The sequence below is a fragment of the Carcharhinus amblyrhynchos genome, chromosome 8 (genome assembly GCF_965287045.1).
Source record: "Carcharhinus amblyrhynchos chromosome 8, sCarAmb.v2.hapA, whole genome shotgun sequence".
In the NCBI taxonomy this organism is placed as follows: Eukaryota; Metazoa; Chordata; class Chondrichthyes; order Carcharhiniformes; family Carcharhinidae; genus Carcharhinus; species Carcharhinus amblyrhynchos.
Genome location: NC_137331.1, coordinates 76,854,710 through 76,879,784, shown reverse-complemented (window position 1 = coordinate 76,879,784; position 25,075 = coordinate 76,854,710). Strand labels below are relative to the sequence as shown.

The window sequence follows — 25,075 nt, the reverse complement described above, 5'->3', positions numbered from 1 at the left end:
AAAAAAAGTTTCACTATATTGCTATTTCACTTTTCTCATAATGCTAATTCTTTATTGTTGAAATGTTTGAATCAGAATTGCAGAAAGAACCACATGGGGTGGCATGGTGGCATAGTGGTTGGCACTGCTGTCTCACAGTGCCAGGGACCCAGGTTCAATTCCCGTCTTGGGTCACTGTCTATGTGGAGTTTGCACATTCTCCCTGTATCTGCGTGGGTTTTCTCCAGGTGCTCTGGTTTCCTCCCACACTCTGAACCTAACACGTTGGTTAGGTTCATTGACCTGAACAGGTGCTGGAGAGTGGCGACTAGGGGAATTTTGCAATAATTTCATTGCAGTGTTAATGTAAACCTTACTTGTGACTAATAAACAAACTTTAACTTTAAGTGTTACTAGTACTGAACATAATGGTGACATATGCTTCTCAGAATGAGTGCATGGTTAACTTAAGTTCATTACAGTCATTGATTTAGGCAAAGTCTCACCTCAGGACCCAGGTTCATGTAGCAATCGATGGCTAACACAGGGTTCTTACTGTTGCGCACAGCCTTGGGAAAGAGTTTGTAGTTAGCATGTTGCAGGAACTTTTCCAGGAGAAATTGGGCAGGAGCAGCAAGCATTGTGCTCTCACTGTCCGGAGCACAGACGTACTGAGAGGCAGAAATCATATTGAGACTTTCACTCACCTGCGCACAAAGAAAACAAGATTATCAATGAATAGGTCAGGAAGGAAAATGAGTTGCTGCAAGGTTACTGCGCTCAGTCCAAAGCTCCCACTATTCCACCAACAGTATAATGAGACCCTTAGAGATTAATCTTCACACATATAATTAAATAATCTGTAAAATATACAAGGATTTTAGTAGTAGCAGACAATTATCTTTTATTGCACGGAGGACGCGGAAAGTCTGCAGAGAGATCTGGATAGGCTGAGTGAGTGGGCGAGGATCTGGCAGATGGAGTATAACGTTGGCAAGTGTGAGGTTATCCACTTTGGAAGGAATAATAGTAAAATGGACTATTATTTAAATGGTGATAAATTACAACATGCTACTGTACAGAGGGACCGGGGGTCCTTGTGCACGAATCGCAAAAAGTCAGTTTGCAGGTGCAGCAGGTGATCAGAAAGGCAAATGGAATGTTGGCCTTTATCGTGAGGGGGATGGAATATAAAAGCAGGAAGGTCTTGCTGCAATTGTACAGCGTACTGGTGAAGCCGCAGCTGGAGTACTGTGTGCAGTTTTGGTCCCCTTATTTGCGAAAGGATATATTGGCCTTAGAGGGGGTGCAGAGAAGGTTCACCAGGTTGATACTGGAGATGAGGGGGTTAGCTTATGAAGAGAGAATGAGTAGGTGGGCCTGTACTCGTTGGAGTTTAGAAAGCTGAGGGGTGATCTTATAGAGACGTATAAGATAATGAAGGTGCTAGATAGGGTGGAGGCAGAGAGATTCTTTCCACTTAGAAAGGAGACAAGAACTAGAGGACACAGTCTCAAAATAAGGGGGAGTCAGTTTAGAACAGAGTTGAGGAGGAACTTCTTCTCTCAGAGCGTAGTGAATCTCTGGAATTCTCTGCCCATTGAAGCGATGGAGGCTACCTCGTTGAATATGTTTAAGTCACGGGTAGATAGATTTCTGACCAATAAGGGAATTAAGGGTTATGGGGAGCAGGCGGGTAAGTGGAACTGAACCACTACAAGATCAGCCACAATCTTACTGAATGGCAGGGCAGGCTTGAGGGGCTAGGTGGCCTACTGCTCCTCCTATTTCTTATGCTTTTATGTTCTTATGTTCTAATGCCAAACAGGGAAAACATTGAATGGGATTCCCCAACCCTGCCGTAGTGGGATGCGGATGCAATGAGCCAGCCAAAAGCCCACTGACTTGGGCACTGGTAAATCCTGCTGGCAGGCAGGATCAGACGATCCTACCGATAAAAGCAATTCATTAACTGCAAATGCAGAGCTTGAATTTTTAAATTTTAATCAAACAACTAGGATCAGCACATTTTACATATCAAAGATTTTCAGAGATCTTGACATTGTTTGGCGAGCGTGTAAATTTTACTCCATTGTTAACCAAAACTCAAGAGTAGGCGCAATTATGTAGACTTGAATTTACATTTTTTCCAGTTATTGTTAAAGGCAAGTGTAAAACACGTAAGAAATAGAGGCAGGAGTAGATCACCAGGCCCTTCAAGGTGCCCGACCATTGAATACATTCATGGCTGATCTATGCCAGCCTCAACTCCTTTTCTGTGCTAATTCTCCACTGCCCTCCTCAATCTATCAAAATACTTATCCACCACCACTTTAAATACTTCTAATTATCCAACCTCCTCCACCCTTTGGGGCAGAGAATTCCAGAGATTTACCACCCACTGCGAGAAGAAATGTCTACAAACCTCAGTTTTAAATGACCAGCCCTTTATCTGGTAGCCCCGTTCCCTTGTTCAAGACTCTCCCAACAGTGAACGCATCTCACCACCTACCCTGTCACGTCCCCTCGGGCTCTTATATGGCCTAAATATTTTTAATATGTTCATCCATAAACTGAATCTCGCACAGGACGTGTTCCTACAGAGACACCTCCGGAATCAGAAACACTACTTAAATGGCTGCTGCTCAAAATTAAAGGGAGAGGTCACTTAAAGGTAAATTGCCTCCTGGTGGGGGAGGGGGCAACACAAAATCTCCCTGAGCTTTTAGGAAATCTGAAATTAATTTTAAAATTATTAGTCAGTATTTTCAGGTTTAATGAAACTGAAGTGCTTTACCAGCAAGATTACCTTAGGGTTGAGGAAAACTGGTCACCATCATCTTAAAATTTTAAATATTCAGCCATATAAAACAATGTCCAACCAAAGACACTAAACAAGTAAACCATTCCTGCATCGCACTTTGTTTCCACTGCAAGTGGACACACAAAGAGAAAAATAATTCAAACATAAATATCAGGGATGGTAAACGGTCAGCAACCTGAAATGCTAGCTACAATTTTCACAAAAAAAAAGTATAGTAAATTTACTTATAATGGCGAGAAAGCCAGAGTGATGCGCACTTGTCTGTCTGGCACGGACCAGACAGCAATCATCCCACACAGCCATTTTTTGAAACAGCAGTGAGTTGCCCATCAGTATTGGGGTTGAGGGGGGGGAGGGGAGCTAAACATGCCAGTGATCCCAGCTGCAAAGTGGTCAGGTGCTGTTTTTGAAAGGGTACCTCGATCTCACAGAGCACTGGGAGACCCCCTCCTTCCCCCACAGGACACCCCCCCATCAGCACGGCATGTTTCCCCTGATATGGGTCGCCAGCATTGGGGCCCACCGAATGGGTCCCTCTTCATGACCCATGACATGTGCCCTCCCCCTTCATGACCCCCTGATATGTTCCCCTTCATAACCTCTGATATGCTCACCCTGATTATCACCCCCCTGCCATAGCCAGTGTGCTAGGTGGGCACCACCCAGCCATGTTCCTGACCACCCATGGGTTTAATGACCTCTGAGCTCTCCCCCAAGCATGGCCAGTAGAAATTCTTGCCAGCCTCCGCTGCATCTGAGGATCAGTAGGTCCCGGGAGCTGGGAGAATTCAGCATTGAACAGGCTATGCACATTTATATGCAACTTTAAATGCACTAATCATCCCTGACCCAGTTTGTGCCATTAAAAAGTGACAATGGCAAACCATTTGGCACTGGGTGCAAAACCAATTTTTAAGCCTGCCCGAATCGGAGTGATCTACCAATGTTCTTCTTCCTTTCTTCACTTCCGTGCTTGCTGTTCTGGCACTCTGGACTGGCAAATTAGTCTTGTTATGACCAGAAAGGCATCTCTACCCTCCTCTATGTTCCAATTTCAACCTCAAAAGAGAGACCCAATAATCTTAATGGTCTTTCTTAGTAGGCATCAACAACCTGAGTAGTTTTGTAAAGCTGACTCAGGTCCACAAAGAACCAAGTTGAGAATGTTCAAATCTATTTAACATCCCTATAACCAAATGAAAGGGAGGCAGAAAATATTACAATTTCAGCAGTTTGAACTGGATTAAAATCCAGGTCTCACTGGTGGAAGATAATACATTTCTTAACCTACACCACCTCACAGTCCTCCTTTGCAGAACATGTGGCAACTATGAAAATATAACACTGCTCATAATCTTGAACCTATATTTTAACTCTTTTTTGTGTTTATGGATGACTATGAATCAACTGTGGCTAACTGAATGGACTACTCCAGGCTTACTCACTGCTACTCTTGAGGAGCATGAAAATAGCCTAAAAGGAATAATAATTTTTAGAAAGAATTCAAACATGATAGAAGGGAATATGCTGAGAATTGTTAAAAACAGGAATAACTTGTAATAAGGCGACTGGCATTCTTCCTGTTCACAACTCTTGCTAGCAATATGACAATACTCAAGGCCTCAGCAGAGGGATCTAAATTCCATTAGAACTGATTTTTGGCGGTCCCAGGTTGGTTACAACCAATGAATTCATGAGTCTATCAAACAGAACTACTAGGTTGCAAATTGACAGGGAGAGGCCATAAGAATATCTCGTATTTTATGGAAACGGGAATTCAAAAGTAGCAATCGTAAAAATGGCTTTACTTTACCTTTAATCCCCAGTTCATTACTAAAATAACAATTGCAATTATATAGTGCACCTATAATGGAGATAAGACATCACAAGATGCTTAATTACAATGAAACAAATTTGTCTTGTACCCTTGTACCCATTTTTTACATCCCCAGTGATGGATCCTATTAAGATAATTTGGTGTTTGAAACAAACCAGAATTGATTTAGGACTAAATACTTATATTCCTTAGAGTGAGTGGGTCAGAATTTGTTGTACAAATAAGCAAAATGTTCATGTTCAAAATACATAGTAACTTCATGCAAGGAGCCAATGCATAGTTAAATGAGAATATCCGAAGGTTGCTGTTATGCTGCTCCACTGTTAGCTTCACAGAAAAAGTACTTCACTGACTGACTCATTGCTGGAATACCATAGAACCATAGAACCCTACAGTGCAGAAAGAGGCTCTTCAGCCCATCGAGTCTGCACCGAACACAATCCCACCCAGGGCCTACCCCCCTATCCCTACATATTATACCCTCTAATCCCTCTAACCTATGCATCCCTGGACACTAAGGGGCAATTTCTTAGCACGGCCAATCAACCTAACCTGCACATCTTTGGACTGTGGGAGGAAACAGGAGTACCTGGAGGAAACCCACGCAGACACAAGGAGAATGTGCAAACTCCACACAGACAGTGACCCAAGCCGGGAATCGCACCCAGGACCCTGGAGCTGTGAAGCAGCAGTGCTAACCACTGTGCCACCGTACCATACATTGAGTAACATAAAGCTATCGTATTTGTGAGCCAGATACCAACTAAATTCACCAGAGGAAGTTTAGCTTTGTCTATTTCCAGTCTAAAATACTCATTTAACAATGTGATAAATATTAATTATTGCCCATCAACTTCACTGGTTTTGGGAGGTAATTATTAGGATAGTGAAGTTTCATTCCTTTTGATTTTATTTTTGATTTAAACATGTAAAATTTAAAATGTGTCTTTTTTTAAACTTTTCCTTTAACTTCACATGGCACCAAGAGATTGTTCACTGTAGTCTGTTGCAAGAGGTTCATTTTCTTGTTTAGGATCAAACTATGTTCATGAAATGTACCATCACAGTATACTCCTTACCATAATCTTGGGTTTGATAACAAAATCTTTATGTCCTCCGACCTGAATGTGCTTCTTCATGAGACTAAAGTGATTGAATCGGCAAAGGAGTAAACCACTGCTGTTTGTCCGGAGGTTGAAGTCAATATCTTCACATGTATACCTAACAGAAACAAAATATTTTCATTCCTTATTTTCCTCTCTACATAAGGGCCAGTCACAGTAAATGTTTAACTGTACAATGATATAAACTGAACTACTGCAAGATCAACCCCTCTTCCACTGGCTAAAGGATTTCAATTAGCAAGATGGCAAACCTATTCCAACTTTTTTCCATTATTCCTGAAGTGGCATTTTTTAGAATTCAAAGACAAAGGGGCTGAAATGCATCCAATGGACTTTTAAAATGGTGGTGGGACTCAAATCCGGGATTCTGGCACCTTGATGTCTCGGCTTTGCTGGCACAATTGAAGAAATGGGTATTTCAAACCTTTAGCAATTTTAATTGAGTTGGGCTGGTTTTGGAAGGCGGTGTTCATTACACCAGCACAGAGATGTCTTGGACCACTGTCAGGAAACATATGAAACGTGAGCTCAACTTCATGCCATGACAAAATGCTTTATTTTGAATAGGTGAGTTACCATTAAATAATGTGGTTGCTAGGTTGACACCTAGTGCAGAAAAGATTTACTAGGATGCTACTGGGACTTGATGGTTTGAGTTAAGAAGAGAGGTTGGATAGACTGGGACCTTTTTCTCTGAAGCGTGGAAGGCTGAGAGGTGATCTTATAGAGGTCTATAAAATAACGAGGGGCATAGATCAGCTAGATAGTAAATATCTTTTCCCAAAGGTGAGTCAAAAACTAGAGGGCATAGGTTTAAGGTGAGAGGGGAGAGATACAAAAGGGTTCAGGGGGCAATTCTTTCACACAGAGGGTGGTGTCTGGAACAAGATGCCAGAGGTTTTAGTAGAGGCAGGTACAATTTTGTCTTTTAAAAAGCAATTAGACAGTTACATGGGTAAGATGGGTATAAAGGGATATGGGCTTAGGACCAGCTTCAGGGTTTAAAAAAAGGGTGGAATGTACAAGTTGGGCCAAAGGGCCTGTTTCCATGCTTAAAACCTCTATGACCTCTGACACCTGGCAATGGAATGAACAGCATTGTGAAAGTGGAAAAGTCTTTAGATGTATTCAAGTACATTACCCACTAGATAAATGCTATTCTGAATTGAATCATAGTGAAATCCAGAGAAAATGATGTGACTGCCCATAACGTAAATTATTTCCTTGAAGTTTAACTTAGCCATCTATTGGCTGATTCAAAGTTTTGAAATAGTCGGGTAGCAGAGCTGAACTAAGAATATAGTGGAAGCTCAGCTTTCAAAGCTTTGATGGAAGGCTGAGCTTCGGGCTGTCTTCAAAGACTTTAATGGATTCAGCTGAGGTAGGCTCACTGACAGAGTTGTTCAACGAAATCTCATTGCATGCTTGGCTGAGTAATAAACCTACTACTGAAATCAGCTTAACAGGAGTGTGGACACAGTTGGCCAGTGGAATATGAGTTTAGTTATTTCCTTGAGCTTAATCAAGTGCTTGCTTTAGACAATTATAGTCGAAAGGCACTCACGAACAAACACAATTAACTCTGCTGCTCTTTTATGAAATCGCTGCCAAACTCAACTTCACTACCTGCTACCTGCAACCTGCACGCAAATCTCATAGCCATCATAAGCCATGCAACTTAAAACAACCAACTGAATTCCAAAATAAAATGCCAAAACTGAGCTGCACAATGAATAAGCATTAATGATTAGAAAACATTGAATTCTGAAAATGTAAGGGCACTAATCTAATGATCGATGCACCATTTTATTCCACTCTATCATTTTTTATATTTTTGTATTTTACTCAAACAATAGTTGATTATAAAACATATCTCCAATATCCCCTTGGTTGTGACAGAAGTTAATTTTAAATTAATAAACCTTTGATGAAATTCCATCTCTGTGAAAACTTACCTGTTCAAATCATACTGTACATTCTGCGTGAGATCAACATTCAAAAATATAAAATCGTGTATGTGACAGCGAGAGAATGGTGCCCTCAGTTTGCTGGCATTCAGCTTGCTGTTCCATTTTTGAATTCCACAGAGCGCGTAATGAGTAATCTTTGGTGTCGCCTCAATGTGCAGCATTACGGTCTTCAAGGAAACATTCTTTGTGGAAACCGTGGGCTCCTTTGTTTCACTGTTTAAAAGAACTGTTAGTCAATTGCTTACACAGGGCTATTTCATTCCACATATCCACATTCTTAATCCCACAGCAGTCTTCGCAATGTAATAATCTAAATTTCATTTCATTGCAACCTCTGAATTCTTGCTATTCATATAGTGGCTGCAGCACTTGCTTAAATAATAATGATTGCAGTTGAAAGTAACTCATTGTATGTAAACTTGTTTTAGATGTTTCAGAGAGAAGCAAGAAGGTGCTTATGTAAGGGCAAATCCTCAACATTCCTTTATATATGGCACACTAGTGACAGAATTTAATGCTGACTCTAAGGCAGTTTTGGTGGTGAGGAATTTAAGCAGGCCAGGGATGCTTCTGGACTGTCTATCTACCCTGCCACCAATTGAGATCCTTAGGTGGGCATTAATTCCCACTATCCTGCCATTGCTGGCAATCATGATGTAGCGATGCCGGCGTTGGACTGGGGTAAACACAGTAAGAAGTCTCACAACACCAGGTTTAAGTCAGTTTTCAGGGTCTCTTTGTCTCTTTGTACAAAGAACAAAGAACAACACAGCACGGGAAACAGGCCCTTCGGCCCAACGAGCCCGCGCCGCCGTCCTACTATCTCAGTGACCTATTCATGATTTTAGTCTACGCCTAACGTGCGAGGATCAGGGAGGTCCAATTTAGGGACAATTTTAGTACCCAATCAATCAGCCTAAAAGCACATCTTTGGGGGATGTGGGAGGAAACCGGAGCACCCGGAGGAAACCCACGCAACCACGGGGAGAACGTGCAAACTCCCACAGACACAGGCCCAAATCCATGTGTCCGCACAGCAACAGAGATAGTCTCTGAGCTGTCATGTTGCCCTCGAGATGGTCCAGTTTAAGCACACTAACGACATGAAGCAGTAGGCAACTCCCGAAGCAACATCCAAGAGCAGCCCACTACAACCTGCCGCCTGCATGCCCCTTGCTGGACTTAAATGCCTGTGGAGACAAAAAAATTCATTATTAAACAGGCAAAGACTAACATTCCTGAGGCAAAACGTATTCCCAAGCCTACAATGTTCAGTAAGGCCTACTATATCCCCCTATATGTAGCCCGCTCATATGGCTGTCTAAGTGACTCTTAAACAACCCTAGCGTGCCTGCTTCCACCACCTTACTCGGCAGTGCATTCCACACCCCCACTACCCTTTGCGTGAAAAACTGCCCTCTAATATTTGTCTTATACCTAGCCCCCCTCACCCTAAGCCCGTGACCCCTCGTTCTATCCATTTCTTGTAGCGGAAAAAGCTTACCACCATTTACTCTATCTATCCCCTTCATAATCTTATAAACCTCTATTAGATCCCCCCTCAGCCGACGTCTCTCAAGGGAAAACAGCCCAAGTTCATCCAATCTTTCCTCGTAAGACAGCCCTTCCATACCAGGCAACATCCTGGTAAATCTCCTCTGCACTCTCTCCAGGATCTCTACATCCTTCCGGTAGTACGGCGACCAGAACTGGACACAGTACTCCAAGTGAGGCCTAACCAACGTTCTATACAACTGCAACATCAAACTCCTACTCTTATATTCTATACCTCTTCCTATGAAGGCTAACATACCATACGCTTTCCTCATCACATTCTGCACCTGTACCGACACCTTCAGGGACTTATGCACTTGCACCCCCAGGTCTCTCTGCGTATCTATACTCCGGATAGTTCTACCTTTTATCGTATAACTCCCCTCCACATTATTCCGGCCAAAGTGCATCACCTCGCATTTCTCCGGATTAAATTCCATTTGCCATCTATCTGCCCAATCTACCAGCCTGTCTATGTCCTGTTGCATTGCCAGGCACTGCTCCTCAGTACCCGCCAAACCAATCATCTTGGTGTCATCAGCAAATTTGCTGATCACACCACCTACCCCCTCTTCCAAGTCATTAATATATACCACAAATAGAAGAGGTCCAAGTACCGAGCCCTGCGGCACACCACTGGTGACAGGCCTCCAATTGGAAAAGGAGCCTTCCACTACTACTCGCTGTCTCCTCCTCCCAAGCCAGTTCTCCACCCATCTACATACCTGGCCTTGTATCCCATGAGCCTTCACCTTTTCTATCAGCCTACCATGAGGGACCTTGTCAAACGCCTTACTGAAATCCATATAGATGACATCAACGGCTTGTCCTTCGTCAACCGTTTTTGTCACCTCTTCAAAAAATTCCACTAGATTCGTAAGGCACGACCTCCCTGTAACGAAGCCATGCTGCGTATCCCTGATCAGATTGCAGCGCTCCAGATGTTCATACATCCTATCCTTGAGGATCCTCTCCATTAGCTTGCCTATAACTGAAGTCAAGCTCACCGGCCTATAATTCCCTGGGTTATCCCTCTGACCCTTCTTAAACAACGGTACTACATTTGCAATGCGCCAATCCTCTGGGACCTCACCTGTGTCCAAAGAAGAGACAAAGATTTGCGTCAGAGGCCCAGCAATTTCATCCCTCACCTCCCTTAACAGCCTGGGATAGATGCCATCAGGCCCTGGAGATTTATCCGTCTTTATACTGTCTAAGAGTCCCAACACTTCTTCCCTCGTGATGACTATATCCCTCAACGGATCCTCAAACTCCTCAAGCACAGCACCAGACATCAGGCCCCTCTCCTGTGTGAATACTGACGCAAAGTATTCATTCAGGATCTCCCCCATTCCCCCAGGCTCCAAGCATAGTTCCCCTCCTCTGTCCCTGAGAGGGCCAATCTTCCCTCTAACCATCCTTTTATTTCTAACATAGGAGTAAAATGCCTTAGGATTTTCTTTAATCCTACCCGCCAAAGCCATTTCATGGCCCCTTTTTGCCTTTCTGATGCCCCTTTTAAGTTCTCTCCTACATTCTCTGTATTCTTCTAACGCTATCTCTGTCCTCAAATGCCTAGATCTAATGTACGCCTCCCTCTTCCTCCTGACCAGGTCCTCAATATCCCTAGTTACCCACGGCTCTCTAATCCTACCCTTCCCATCCTTCCTCTTGACCGGCACGTGCCTTTCCTGCAAAGATTTTAGTTTTCCCTTGAGAGACTCCCACATACCCAGCGTCGACCTGCCATCAAGCAGCTTACCCCAGTCCGTATCTTTAAGATCCTGCCTAATCCGGTTGTATCTAGCCCTCCCCCAGTTTAACACCCTCCCCTTAGGACAGGCTTCATCTTTATCCATTAATATCTTAAACCAGACAGAGTTGTGGTCACTGTTAGCCACCTGCTCTCCTACTTCAACGTCAACCACCTGCCCAGGCTCATTCCCCAGAACCAAGTCCAGTATAGCCCCCTCCCTGGTCGGGCTATCCACATACTGCTCCAGGGATCCTTCCATTACACACTGTACAAATTCCTCCCCGTCAGCACCCTCTGATCTTGGCACCTTCCAGTCTACCCCGGGGAGATTAAAATCTCCCACTACCACCACCCTATTCTTCCTGCACTTATCTAGAATGTCCCTGCTTATCCCTTCTTCCACAGCCCTCAGGCTGTTGGGCGGTCTGTAGTACACACCCAACATAGTAACATCTCCCTTCCTATTCCTCAACTCCACCCATAGCGACTCGATTCCTATATCCTCTATTCCTCCCTCCCTCTGCACTGCTATGATGCAATCCTTAACTAACAACGCCACTCCCCCACCTCTCTGTGACCCTCCCCTATCACGCCTGAAGCACTTATACCCAGGAACATTCAACTGCCAGTCCTGCCCTTCCTTTAACCAAGTCTCTGTCACCGCCACCACTTCCAACTTCCTTTCGAACATTATTGCCTTCAGTTCATCTGTTTTGCCAGTCACACTCCTAGCATTGAAACACATGCACCGAAGACACTCAGAAACAATTCGATCCTTCTTCCTACCCTCTGGGCTTACCCTATCCCCAATCCCAGTTCCGTCCACATCCCCACCCCCCCTCCATATTAGTTTAAACACTGCCGAAACACTCCAGCTAACCTTCCAGCTAAGATATTCACACCCTTCCCAGTTAACTGTACCCCATCCCTCTTATATATTTGCCCCTCTTTCATAAAGACTTCCCAATGGTCTACGAATCTAAAACCCTCTGCCCTACACCAATCCTTCAACCACGCATTGAGTTGGAGTATCTCATTATTTCTAGCCCTGCTAGCGCCAGGCACTGGCAGCAGCCCAGAGAACGCCCACAAGCTTTCAGAAACGGTGTTCCTTCGTCAGGTGTGTGACAAGTGGAAAGAACTTCCACTTTGTGGGATTACTATCAAATAAACTGGTTGGACTTAAACCTGGTGTTGTGAGACTTCTTATTGCTGGCAATCAACCAGCAGTTTGTGAACCAGTTACTACATGGGGAGCCTGAGAAACAATTCCTATTCTTTTGTGGGATCCCAGGGGTAGGCACTTCTTATCTAATCGAGGGACGCAGAATGAGAAAGGGGGCTGGAAGCTACTACCATACCCTTACTGCCAAACTCCCACACAATCTAAACCCTGTGAACCCCACTCCTTAAAAACAATTTTTTTGCCCAAGCTTTTGGTGATCTACCTTAATGTCTTCTTATATAGCTTGGTGTCAAATTATGCCTCAGAATGCTCCTGTGAAGCACCTTGAGTAGTATTTTATTACAATAAAGACAGCATATAAATATAAGTTATGACAGTTGTTATTACTTAGTTCTATAATATTTAACCTAGGAATATATGACACTGGATACCTGAAATGGAAAACATTCCCTCGTTCCCAGCAACATTTCTCTCCTTGATTAGAATCATAGAATCCCGGCAGTGCAGAAGGAGGCCATTTGGCCCATTGAGTCTGCACCAACAACAATCCAGTCAGGCCCTAAACTCATGTTATCCCATAACCCCACGTATTTACCCTGCTAATCCCGCTAACGCTAAGGGGCAATTTAGCATGGTCAATCAAACTAACCTGCAGATTTTTGAACTGTGGAAGGAAATCGGAGCACCTGGAGGAAACCCGTGCAGACACAGGGAGAACATGCAAACTCTACACAGTCACCTGAGGCCAGATTTGAACCTGGGTCTCAGGCGCTATGAGGCAGCAGTGCTAAACACTGTGCCACCATGCTGCCCTTACCAAATTAAAAAATAAATATAATTGAGATACTGAGTCAAAGATCTCAAATTCTGTCTGATGTGAATGATTGCAGATTTACACTTCTGCTACTGTACTGATTTTATAACAAAAACACATTCTGTCAGTGTTTTGGGACTCCAACCTAATACTGTATCAGTGTAAATTACTGGTTCAACTAAGGAAACACGTTCTAGCAAGGGAATGAGAATATCAGAATGGGATGTTACATATTCTAGAATCTATGCTAAACTTGTCACTTCAGAATTGAGTGACACTGCCAGAAACCTCAGAGTAAAGAAGCAACTTGCAAAATAAATTTACTGCACTATGAAGGCAGTGCTGTATCTGCCTTTCTTACCTGCTTGGTTCTGTTATAGTATGAACATTCCAAAGGACACAAGAATCATCTATGACAAGTATAAATGGCCAGACGCACTGTCGTTTGACCCCTATCTCTTCTTGACGATTTCGTTCCAATTCCAAGTTGTGGTATGAAAGTTCTTTGATTAGAAAATGAGCAGCACCTGAAGAGGACAAAAAGGTTATAAAATGGATTACTCCATTTATGAACCTGATATTCTGGAAAATTGCAGGAAAAGGGTTCATAATAAGATTCACTTTGCTATTGGTTCAAAGTGTGATATTAAATGGAAAAATAAATGATAGCCATAATTTGGAAAAATGTAGCTGTACACTTTTCTCATTCCAAATTCATAGAATCTGATTGCTGTTAGTTTAGTAAATCTTCACCTTTTGATTAAAGTTGACCTTCACTGAAAGTCATATATTCTTTGGTGAATTGGGGGTAGGAGACAGCATTTCCATTGGTAGAAGACTTAAGAAGGTTACTGCTTTGCAACTTAAATGCCTCCCAAAAAAGACCATTTTGAGTCCAGGCCGGAATAAGACACTTCTTGGGGCTAGATTTGTGCCTGGATTGAAGGTGGGTTGGGCTGAAAATGAGCTCCATAGGCCCATTAAGAGCCTAATTTTCAAGATGGCTTCCATGCTCTAGCAGCAGCAGGGGCCAGTTTGGTGCAGAGACATCCACAGGCCCACCACCACTGCCACCCCTCCAGCACTCTCTGTTACCCTGGAGGGATGTAGCCCCCATAGTGATGGCCTTACTGCTGAATCTACTTTTTAATTAAATATTTTAAAAAGTTGGAGACAGGGTGCCTCCATTTTAAATTGTTTTCTCTCTTTTACTTACTGCCCATTGCAGCCTACTGCTCTTTTCAAGCTGGAAGGCTTTTGATTTGCCCTCCAGCTTTGAGCGTCTGCATGTCATCCTTAATTGGATTCAGAACCTGTCTCCATACCAACTAAGGGGGCACATCATGAAAATTCCAATGAGTGACAGCTTTCCCCCACTCCACCCCAACCCCTCCCAACCACCCAGGGACGATTTGAGACCTGAAAACAGACCCAATCTCTGCCCTGCCCCAATATGCAGCCTTTGGAGTGAGATTAATCCTCCCTCAACTTATCCTCCAATACAGGTTTGATTCTGAAATCATATACAGTGTCCCCATGGCCTATCAGACAAGGCTGTCTGTGCTACTTCTTGCATTTAGCTGGCAAATCTGAAGGCTCACTATTTACTGTCATCATATCTCTGGGGAATTTTTGTTTTCCATTACTTAGTTTTCCCCCACACTTTCTCAAAAAAGGTCAAGATGAGCAGTATAGGCTCCTGAGATTTTGCAATTAGAAAGATAACAAAAACACGAATGACCTATGAGGATGGGCACAACATCACAACAAAAGATGCTGCTGCTTGCAAAACTGAAACCAACCACGAGAAACAATACAATTGAATTTCTTTTGACGGGAGCAGCAGTGAGATATTGCCACTGTTGGTAAAAAAAATGGAGGCAATAGAACAACAAAGAACACAGAAAAGTACAGCACAGGAACAAGCCCTTTGGCCCTCCAAGCCTGCACCGATCATGATGCCTACCCAAACTAAACCGTATGCACTAATTGAGTCCGTATCCTTCCATTCCCATCCTATTTATATATTCGTTTAGTTGCCCCTTAAATGCCACTATCGTACCTGCTCAAACCAGGTTCCCGGGCAATGCATTCTAGACGTTCATCACCCTCTGTGTAAAAAAACTTGCCTCGCGCATCTCCTCTAAACTTTTCCCCACGCACCTCTCAAACCTTTGTCCCCTCATATTTGATTTTTCTATCCTAGGAAAGAACATCTGACTATCCACTCTGTCCATGCTACTCATAACCTTGTAAACCTCTATCAGGTCACCCCCTCAACCTCTTCCTTTCTAGTGAGAACAAACCAAGTTTATCCAACTTCTCCTCACAGCTAATAGGGGAGATTCATGTAGGTTTTGCAAACAAAAAGCTCTCAAAGGAGCACTACCTTTACCATCCTTTCAAATTTAGCAGTGGATCATCCTGAAGTATATAGAGAATTAACAAATTAACAATTATTTGATTTACATGCTGAATGCAGAAATATGATAAATATTTCATATTTAGATATCTCGTAACACATTTGGTAATGGTGGTTTACCATAAATTCTTTGGGGGAGGAAAATTCAACCCTTAGCTTTAATAGAAAATTTACATGAGTGAATAAAATCTCCCATAAACATACACACACGGAATATTTGTCTACTTTGATAGCTAAGAGTCCAATTTCAATGAGGGAAATATATAAATGAAATTGCATAGAAACCAACATGTGCAAAATTACTCCCAAGTTACGCAGTGCTTGTCATTCAGTAATCTTGTGTAACATCTACTGCTCAAACAACATAAGCAGAAAACATAACACAGAGTTTACTTACCCACCCCTGCATCATTGAACATGCCTGGCAATACCAACATAATATGGTTGGGCCAGTATTTCCGATAGAGGGGCATTTCAAACTCTTTAACGACAAGGATGTGAAGGTGGTTGGCACCCTCTATTGCATGGTAGAGGTTCAGAAGCCCGTGCTCATGTCGTCCTGTAGTAGGTGTAAAGATAGGGCTCTTCACTGATTTTGGATTCTGCCAAAACAAATGATCAGAAACAATGCTAAAAATTGTAATTCTGTCGTGTAAGCAGTACAACAGAAGAGTTCATGCATAATATAAACTTACTAATATTCTGTATTGAAATCGGCAAGTTGTTCACATTTAATAAGACAATTTATAGACAACATTGATATTTTTCTGACACACCAATTACTTTGGCCCTAATATCCAGAGAGGAAGCTGTTTAGTGTTCAGGGAATCCATTGGAATGGAGTCCTCTTAGCTGTTGCCAAATGTAGTGGAAGGAACTGGTCATATTTCTTGTCTCCATTTCCAGGAAACAGCCAGCCATGGACAGGCTGACTGGTTGTTGGTGAGATAGGTCTCTGCACCAGGCTTCAGCGAAAGAGGAAACAGGAGGGAAAGGCTAGAGGGACACGGACCAGAGGCCAGGCCAGGAAGATCTGAGGCCAGTGTCGTGGGAGACTGGAAGGTGTATTGTAGTGGGGGTCAGTTCAGGGGAGACCAGAATGAGGACCCGCAACGTAGGGGGATTGGAAGCTGCAGCCAGGGAGCACAGAAGAGGGAGAGATTGATCACGGGGGCAACAGGAGATCAGGATGGGCAGCTTCAGGGTACATTCTGGTTTTGATGGAGATCAGATCATTTAGGTTAGTGGTTGAGGTCCAATTACCAGGGTGGATTCCAAACAGCAGGGGAGAGAGGAAAATGAAAAACAGGTTTGCTTGGTTGGCTGGGGGAAACACTCCTACTCCACCTGACCCACAAGCAGTGCTATAAAAGCACTTACATGCTGGATCCAGCAGTCCTTGCCTTCCTTTGGCTGCCAGTTTTTCTGAGGCCCAAGAAATTCAGTTGGCCAGAGTTAAATCTAAAATGGAGGAGCATACTGAGGCATGTTGTCATATTATAATGGTTAAATACCTGCCTCCTGCGAGCAGGTTGGTTGCCCAATCTCAATTTTACTTCAGTTAAAACCAGAAGTGAATGAGCTGGTAACTGGGTGGTTTAGGTTCAGGTTTGAGATTTTTTTATATCCTACTTGAATGTAATCTCTTTTTTTTGGGAGTTAAACCGCTCATCTTTTTCTCAAGCTCAATGATAAGATTTACCTTTCAGTCCATATTCTCCATGCAATGTGATTTTATACCAAACCTGGGGCAGTTGACTGCAGGTTGAACAAAGTGCCAAAAAGTATACATTAGGAAAAACAATATAAGAGACAAAGAAAATAGGAGCAAGAGTCGGCCATTTGACCCATTCCCTCTGCCATTCAATGTGATCATGACTGATGCTCTATCTCAATGCTCTCGCTCTCTCCTATAGCCCTTATGCCTGTAGTGTCTAGAAATCTGTCCATTCTAAATAGCCTACCCTGTATCCTGAGATTGTGACCCTGGTTCTAGACTCCCCAGGTAGGGGGGAACATCATCCCTGCATCCAGTCTGTCCAACCCTGTCAGAATTGTATTTGTTTCAATGAAATCCACTCTTATTCTTCTAAACTTCAGTGAATACAGGTCTAGTCAACCCAATCTCTCTTCATTTGGCAATCCTACCATCCGAGGAATCAGTCTGGTAAGACATCTCCTGAGGTTTAAATAATAAGCCATTATTTATTTGTCTTCAGCATTTAGAACAATTGTACATGCTTCAATCATAACAAATAACCACTTTTAAAAAACACTCACTAAAAGGATCAATGTGCAGTGGGTGTCAAAATATGACAACAAATCCAAGTAATGGGATTACAAACCAAATTCAAATGTGCAAGTTTAATGCTACATAACGCTAAATTTAGAATACTGTTCAATCTTCATGCTCCTTAACTTAAAAAGGACATGGATGGATCAGAAAGAATTCAAAGTATAGTGATAGAAACTGTATTGCAATATAAAAACTGACTTCTAATTTCACAAAACTGTCTTCTTAGAATTGAATGAAGAAAGATTGGGTTGACTAGATTGTATTCACTGAAGTTTAGAAGAATAAGAGTGGATTTCACTGAAACAAATAAAATTCTGACATGGCTGGACAGACAGGATACGGGGATGATGTTCCCCCTGCCTGGGGAGTCTAGAACTGGGGTCATGATCTCAGGATATGGGGTAGGTCATTTAGAATGTGCATGAATCACAAAAAGTTGATTTGCTGATGCAGCAGGTAATTAAGAAGGCAAATGGAATTTTGTCCTTCATTGCTAAAGGGATGGAGTTTAAAAACAAGGAAGTTATGTTGCAGCTGTATAAGGTGCTGGTGAGGCCACACCAGGAGTACTGTGTAAAGTTTTGGTCTCCTTACTTGAGAAGGCAAACACTGTCAGGGGGTACAGAGGAGATTCACTTGATTGGTTCCGGAGTTGAGATGGTTGGCTTGTGAGGAGAGACTGAGTGGACTGAGACTACACTCATTGAAATTTTCTTGTAGAAACATATAAGATTATGAAGGGAATAGATAAGAAAGAAGCAGGGAAATTGTTTCTACTGGCAGATGAAACTAGAACTAAGGGGTATGGCCTCAAAATAAGAGGGAGCAGATTTAGGACTGTTTAGGAGGAACTTCTTCGCCTGTGAATCTGTGAAATTCCCTGCCCAGTGAAGCAGTTGAAGCTACCTCATTGAATGTTTTTAAGGCAGGATAGATAAATTTTTGATCAGTAAAGGAATTAAGGGTTATGGTGAGCATGCGGGTAAATAGAGCTGAGTCCACAAAAAGATCAGTCATGATCTTATTGAATGACGGAGCAGACCCAAGAGGCCAGATGGCCTACTCCTGCTCCTAGTTCTTATGTGCTTAAGAAAATGTGACAAAGGAATCTGGTCTATTTATTTAAAATAATGAAAGATTATTAAACTAATGTAAAAAGATATAAGCAGGAATTTTCCGACCGTTCACGATGGTGGGATTCTCCAGTCCCACCAACAGCCCATCCCCACCCATGGGTTTCTTGGTGGCATGAGATAACATCAATGGGAAATCCCATTGACAGCGATGGTCCTTGTGCATGAGTCGCAAAAACCCAGCTTGCAGGTGCAGCAGGTGGTCAGGAAGGCGAATGGGATGCTGGCCTTCATAGCGAGGGGGATTGAATATAAAAGTAGGGAGGTCTTGCTGCAGCTGTATAGGGCATTGGTGAGGCCGCAGCTGGAGTACTGTGTGCAGTTTTGGGCGCCGCACCTGCGCAAAGATATTTTGGCCTTGGAGGGAGTGCAGAGGAGGTTTACTAGGCTGATACCGGAGTTGAGGGGGTTGAGCTACGAGGAGAGGCTGAATAAACTGGGCTTGTACTCGTTAGAGTTTAGAAGAATGAGGGGAGATCTCATTGAGACGTATAAGATGATGAATGGGATGGATAGGATAGAGGTGGAGAGACTCTTCCCGCTGAAAAAAGACAGTAGGACTAGGGGGCACAGCCTCAAGATAAAAGGGGGGCGGTTTAGAACGGAGTTGAGGAGGAACTTCTTCACTCAAAGGGTGGTGAATCTCTGGAATTCTCTGCCCGTTGAAGTGGTGGAGGCTGCCTCGCTAAATATTTTTAAGACGCGGGTTGATGGGTTTTTGATAAGAGAGGGGATTAAGGGTTATGGGGAGAAAGTGGGAAAGTGGAACTGAGCAGCGACAGATCAGCCATGATCTTATTGAATGGCGGGGCAGGCTCGAAGGGCTAGATGGCCTACTTCTGCTCCTATTTCTTATGTTCTTATGGAACCAGAGAATCCCATCAGGAATGAACAGCACACTGTCTCCCTCTGCCAGGAAACAAGCAACTGGGAGGCTGGAAAATCTCACCCATCATCTTAATCTTAAGAACATAAGAACATAAGAAATAGGAGCAGGAGTAGGCCAACTAGCCCTTCGAGCCTGCCCCGCCGTTCAATAAGATCATGGCTGATCTGTCTTGGCTCAGTTCCACATTCCCGCCCTCTCCCCATAACCCTTAATCCCCTCTCTTATTTACTTTCATGTGATATTTTTACTAAATCTTGATCAGACTCCCTCAAACTACAAATAGTTATTTTGTTTAATTTTAGATGTCAGTCTTAATTCAGTTGTAAGGATTCTCACCTCTTAGTTAGCAAGTTGTAGCATCAAGCTCAATCTAGAGACCTCAGAACATAATCCAGACTGAAACTTTGATGCAGCACTGAAAGAGAGCTGTACTGTCAAAGGTGTCATCCTTTTGCATGGCTCATTAAACCAAGGCCTTATTCTATCCTCTTAAGTGGACATAAAAACTGGCTTGGTTCTATCCAAAGAGCTGAAGAGATTTCTGGTCAATATTTATCTCTCAAACTTCACAATAGTAAATCATCTGGCTATTATCACATTTCTGTTTATGGGATCTTACCATGTTCAAACTGGCTGTAGCAGTTCCCTGTATTAAAGCAAAGGCCACACTTCAATATTACTCAATTGGCTAAAAAGTGCTTTGGGGCGTTCCAAAGTAAAGGAAGGCGCTATCTATATGGAAGTGCTTTTCTTTCCTTCACAACAGCAATGTTTTCAACCTGTTATCAAAATAACTTCAGCTCAAAGTAAAGTTTATAAGGTGCTCTTAAGGTTGCTAACCTTATCTGTGACAAGAGGCAGACGCATACTTTCCAGATGTTTACCCTGCTGGCTGAAGACAAAATGCTGCTCCTTTGACTTGGGGATAATAAAATGAAGTTGCACTTCCTCTCCCAACATGGAGGAAGAAAATGTAAATGCATGTAGCGTAGAATCAGACACCTGAAACATAATTAAATCATGGATTCAATCTCACCAATGAAGTTTGTACATAGAGTTATGAAATTGGTAACCCTAGGTACCATTGCAGTGAACTCATTCATAAACACACCAGTCATTTGCACTAAATAATATGTGATGAACTATGACTAAATTTTAGAAAATGATAAAAAAGGAACATTAGAATTAAAAAGAAGTTTAAAAAATATATAAGTGACTAATGCAGGTAACTATAATGAAAAGAGTAGGCTTGAGTTGTACAGGTAGAAAGCGAGCAGTAAATTAAATTGTTAACTAATGGGGTAGTTGGAGAGCAAGTGGATGCAAATCATAGCTCAATGGACATGTTCAATTAACACTAGCGTAAATCTTACAATGCATTGTACCAGCAAATTTGACAGGAATAAACATGAAAAACCAAGTGGGACTGGTCAATCATAATCATAAGGACCTTTGAATGACCTTATGGAGGATCTTCATAGCTGATGAGCAAAGGGAAGACCGAAAGTTCTGGTGGTCAATAATGCACCTTCTGGCAATTGCACAATAGGTTCACAACTACACAGTGTGATGTCCCGATTAATTGAGGGACCCAACCAGAGCTACATTCAATAGGGAGACCAAGACACCAAAACAGTTGCTGCATTGTGAGTGATCGTAGCCTGATAAGCATTTCATTCAACAGAAGATGATGTATGGTGTGTGAGCAGCTGCATTTTCCTCTTCGTTTGGCAACCTGTGGTGGCTGCTCAATACAGAATTGTGATGGTGTTATATCTGTTGGAAAGGCAAATATATGGTAGTTATTATCCAGGATCCATGGTACATTTTATAACACCTTTATAACCTTGCACTTATTTTTGCTTGTGTAGCAGGGTCTTCTGCAAAAGGTGGTGATCCACCTGAGAGCACTGAGCAAGGGAAATGGTCGACCACTGTAGGCCCCTCCCTGCAGGGAGCAGTGTTGTTGGTTGAGGGGTGGAATCAGATGCCATGAGACAAAGGAAACAGCAGCAAGGACAAGTCTACAACTTGTGAGTGGTAATGTGGCAGGAGCCAAGGTCATGAATAGGTCTTGAAAAGTCCCTGAGGTGCCTAAAGAGCTATAGAAAAGGAAATGGAGACCTAGTCAGACTGATTGGCAGCACTCCTGAATTTGAGAAGATTTGTGGGGAGAGAGGACAGCAAGACTACAGCCAGGAGCTGGAGCAGCAGTTCAAGACTGGTGAGTCACCGTGTTGAGGAGCTGAGGTTATGAATTGCGCAGCAATCTGGAGTATCGGTGGCTGGGCCAATATCCTGGAGCTCACTTCCTAACAGCACTAGAGATGTTCCTACAACATGTGGACCACAGTGGTTCAGGAAAACTGTGCACCACCACCTTCTTGATAGCAATTAGGAACGGGCAATAATTGCTAGTCTAGCCAACACCTACTCCCATGAATGAATAAACAAAAAAAAATTCTTTGCAAATAGTTTGTTCCTTGAAGTTAAGCTTTCCCTTGAGATTTTATATAGCTTTGATGCTGGTGGTAAAAAGGAACTTTTTTTTTATCCTTTGTGTTGTCCATGCGCTTAAATTGCACGTTACACTAAGCAGGTGCTTTTTAAAATCACACAAGTTATTGGCGAAGTTTATGATAAGGAAGTTACTGAATGGAGGCAAATGAGTTCATTCATAAAGAGGAATGAATGGTGAGGTAACCTGTGTGACTCTTGCGAGATTTCAATGAGTGGTTTATGCAGTGACATAAGTAAAGTCGTATCAACAGTTGGTCAAGCTGAATGATGGAGAATAAGTTCTGCTCTGTATGTTCACTAACTTAAAAGAGGGAAGAAAATATACATATTTTATTAAATTAAATTAAATGAGGAAAGTAACATTATGATAAATGGGTAAATGAAACTTTCATTAAGCATGCAGAAAACTGGCCTACCATGTTTAAAGCAACTAAAATACCCAGATCCAATTCTGACCTGTGTGGCAGGGTTGAAGTCGATGTAATGATGGCAGTGCTCACAATGATGAAATGTGTTGTATGCAGCATACTTAGTTAGCATAATAGAGACTGTCTCTCGTTTTGCCGATCCCTCATTTGGACTGCGTTCTTCCGCACTTTCTGGAAAATACAGAACTTCTCATTATCAGCTACAACATACAGAAACTAAAAATAATTCACAAAAAAAACTTACATGTGACAGCAAGGATTTATATATCTTGATGAACAAATATAGCATCACCATTTTTACTAAACTGGACTTCAAAATAGGTGAACCAGGAGGCACAACTAATAAAACATTCCTCTGTGCACTATTTCAAAGAAGCTGGTGATACATTTATTTTTGCATGAGTTGAAGGTTGGGATTTTCTGTTCCTGCTTTCATTGGGTAGGTTCGGCGACTGGAGCAGAAAATCTCACAAGGTGACCAAATTGTGTTTCATGCCAATAAACAAGTGTTCCCCTCCCCCACCAGTAATGTCACACATTTCCCAATGTTCAATGTCAGAAACATCTCTTCCATGCATTATCAGGCTTCTATACCTGAATCATTCTCATTTAACCAAGCCATTAAATTGTGCTAAACCTATACGGAGCATTAGTTTGGCTCTAGCTGGAGTACTGATGCAATTCCGGGCACCATCCAGGGAGAATATGAAGGCATGGGAGATAAAACCGAAGCAATTTAGAGACTGTTTCCACAGATGAGGGAACACAATCATATGCATAGATTGGAAAAGTCAAGTTGGTCTTGTTTGGATATTTTAGTTTAGTGTAGTTTATTTATTAGTATCACATGTAGGCTTACGTTAACATTGCAATCAAGTTACTGTGAAAATCCCCATCAAAGGCTAAGAGATATGATAGATCATGAATGGTTTATCATAGAAACCCTACAGTGTAGAAAGAGGCCATTTGGCCCATCGAGTCTGTACTAACCACAATCCCACCCAGGCGCCACCCCCATATCCCTACACATTTACCCACTAATGTTGGTAAGTGCGAGGTGGTCCACTTTGGTAGGAATAATGGTAGGAAGGATTATTACTTACGTGGAGAAAAACTGCAGCAGGCGACGGTGCAGAGGGACCTCGGGGTCCTTGTGCATGAGTTGCAAAAACCCTTGCAGGTGCAGCAGGTGGTCAGGAAGGCGAATGGGATGCTGGCTTTCATCGCGAGGGGGATTGAATATAAAAGTAGGGAGGTCTTGCTGCGGCTGTATAGGGCATTGGTGGGGCCGCAGCTGGAGTACTGTGTGCAGTTTTGGGCGCCTACTTGCGCAAGGATATTTTAGCCTTGGAGGGAGTGCAGAGGAGGTTTACTAGGCTGATTCTGGAGTTGAGGGGGTTGAGCTATGAGGAGAGGCTGAATAGATTAGGCTTGTACTCGTTAGAGTTTAGAAGAATGAGGGGAGATCTCATTGAGACGTATAAGATGATGAATGGAATGGATAGGATAAAGGTGGAGAGACTCTTCCCGCTCAGAAAGGATAGTAGGACCAGGGGGCATAGCCTCAAGATAAAGGGGGGGCGGTTTAGAACAGAGTTGAGGAGGAACTTCTTCACTCAAAGGGCGGTGAATCTCTGGAATTCTCTGCCTGTTGAAGTGGTGGAGGCTGCCTCGCTAAATATTTCTAAGACGCGGGTTGATGGGTTTTTGATGAGAGAGGGGATTAAGGGTTATGGGGAGAGGGCGGGAATGTGGAACTGAGCCACGACAGATCAGCCATGATCTTATTGAATGGCGGGGCAGGCTCGAAGGGCTAGTTGGCCTACTCCTGCTCCTATTTCTTATGTTCTAACCTACGCATCTCAGGACACTAAGGGCAATTCTTTTTTAGCATGGCCAATCAACCTAACCTGCACATCTTTGGACTGTGGGAGGAAACCAGAGCACCCGGAGAAATCCCATGCAGGCACGAGGAGAATGTGCAAACTCCCCACAGACAGCGACCCAAGCTGGGAATCGAACCCAGGTCCCTGGAGCTGTGAAGCAGCAGTGCTAACCACTGTTCTACCGTGCCGGTGTAAATAAAGAGATGCTTTCTATTGCTCAAGAGTTGATAATGAGAGAGCACAGATTTATGATGATTGGTCAAAGAGCCAGACCAGAGGTGGCATGATATTATGCACAAATCGATTAGGATTTGGAATGCACTGCCTGATAGGGTGGTGGACACAGATTTAATTGCTACCTTCAGAAAGAAATTGGATAAATACTTGATGGAGAAAGGAATCGCAGGAGTATGGGGTAAAAAACAGTGACCTTGACTAATTGGATGGTACTTCGAAA

The 25,075-nt window shown here is 42.9% G+C and overlaps 1 protein-coding gene across 3 annotated transcripts in view; it reads right to left on the bottom strand.

Annotated features, from left to right (window-relative positions):
* greb1l (GREB1 like retinoic acid receptor coactivator) overlaps positions 1 to 25,075 on the bottom strand; it is a 236,655-nt gene that overhangs the window by 6,760 nt on the left and 204,820 nt on the right. For all 3 annotated transcript variants that reach the window (XM_080194295.1, XM_080194294.1, XM_080194296.1), the window contains 7 exons: positions 22,761 to 22,903; positions 20,625 to 20,786; positions 15,864 to 16,068; positions 13,406 to 13,571; positions 7,720 to 7,947; positions 5,720 to 5,861; positions 486 to 686 (listed from right to left, as the gene is read on the bottom strand). In XM_080194295.1, coding sequence (XP_080050421.1) covers positions 486 to 686; positions 5,720 to 5,861; positions 7,720 to 7,947; positions 13,406 to 13,571; positions 15,864 to 16,068; positions 20,625 to 20,786; positions 22,761 to 22,903 — 1,247 coding nt within the window. The remainder of the gene's footprint in view (positions 1 to 485; positions 687 to 5,719; positions 5,862 to 7,719; positions 7,948 to 13,405; positions 13,572 to 15,863; positions 16,069 to 20,624; positions 20,787 to 22,760; positions 22,904 to 25,075) is intronic.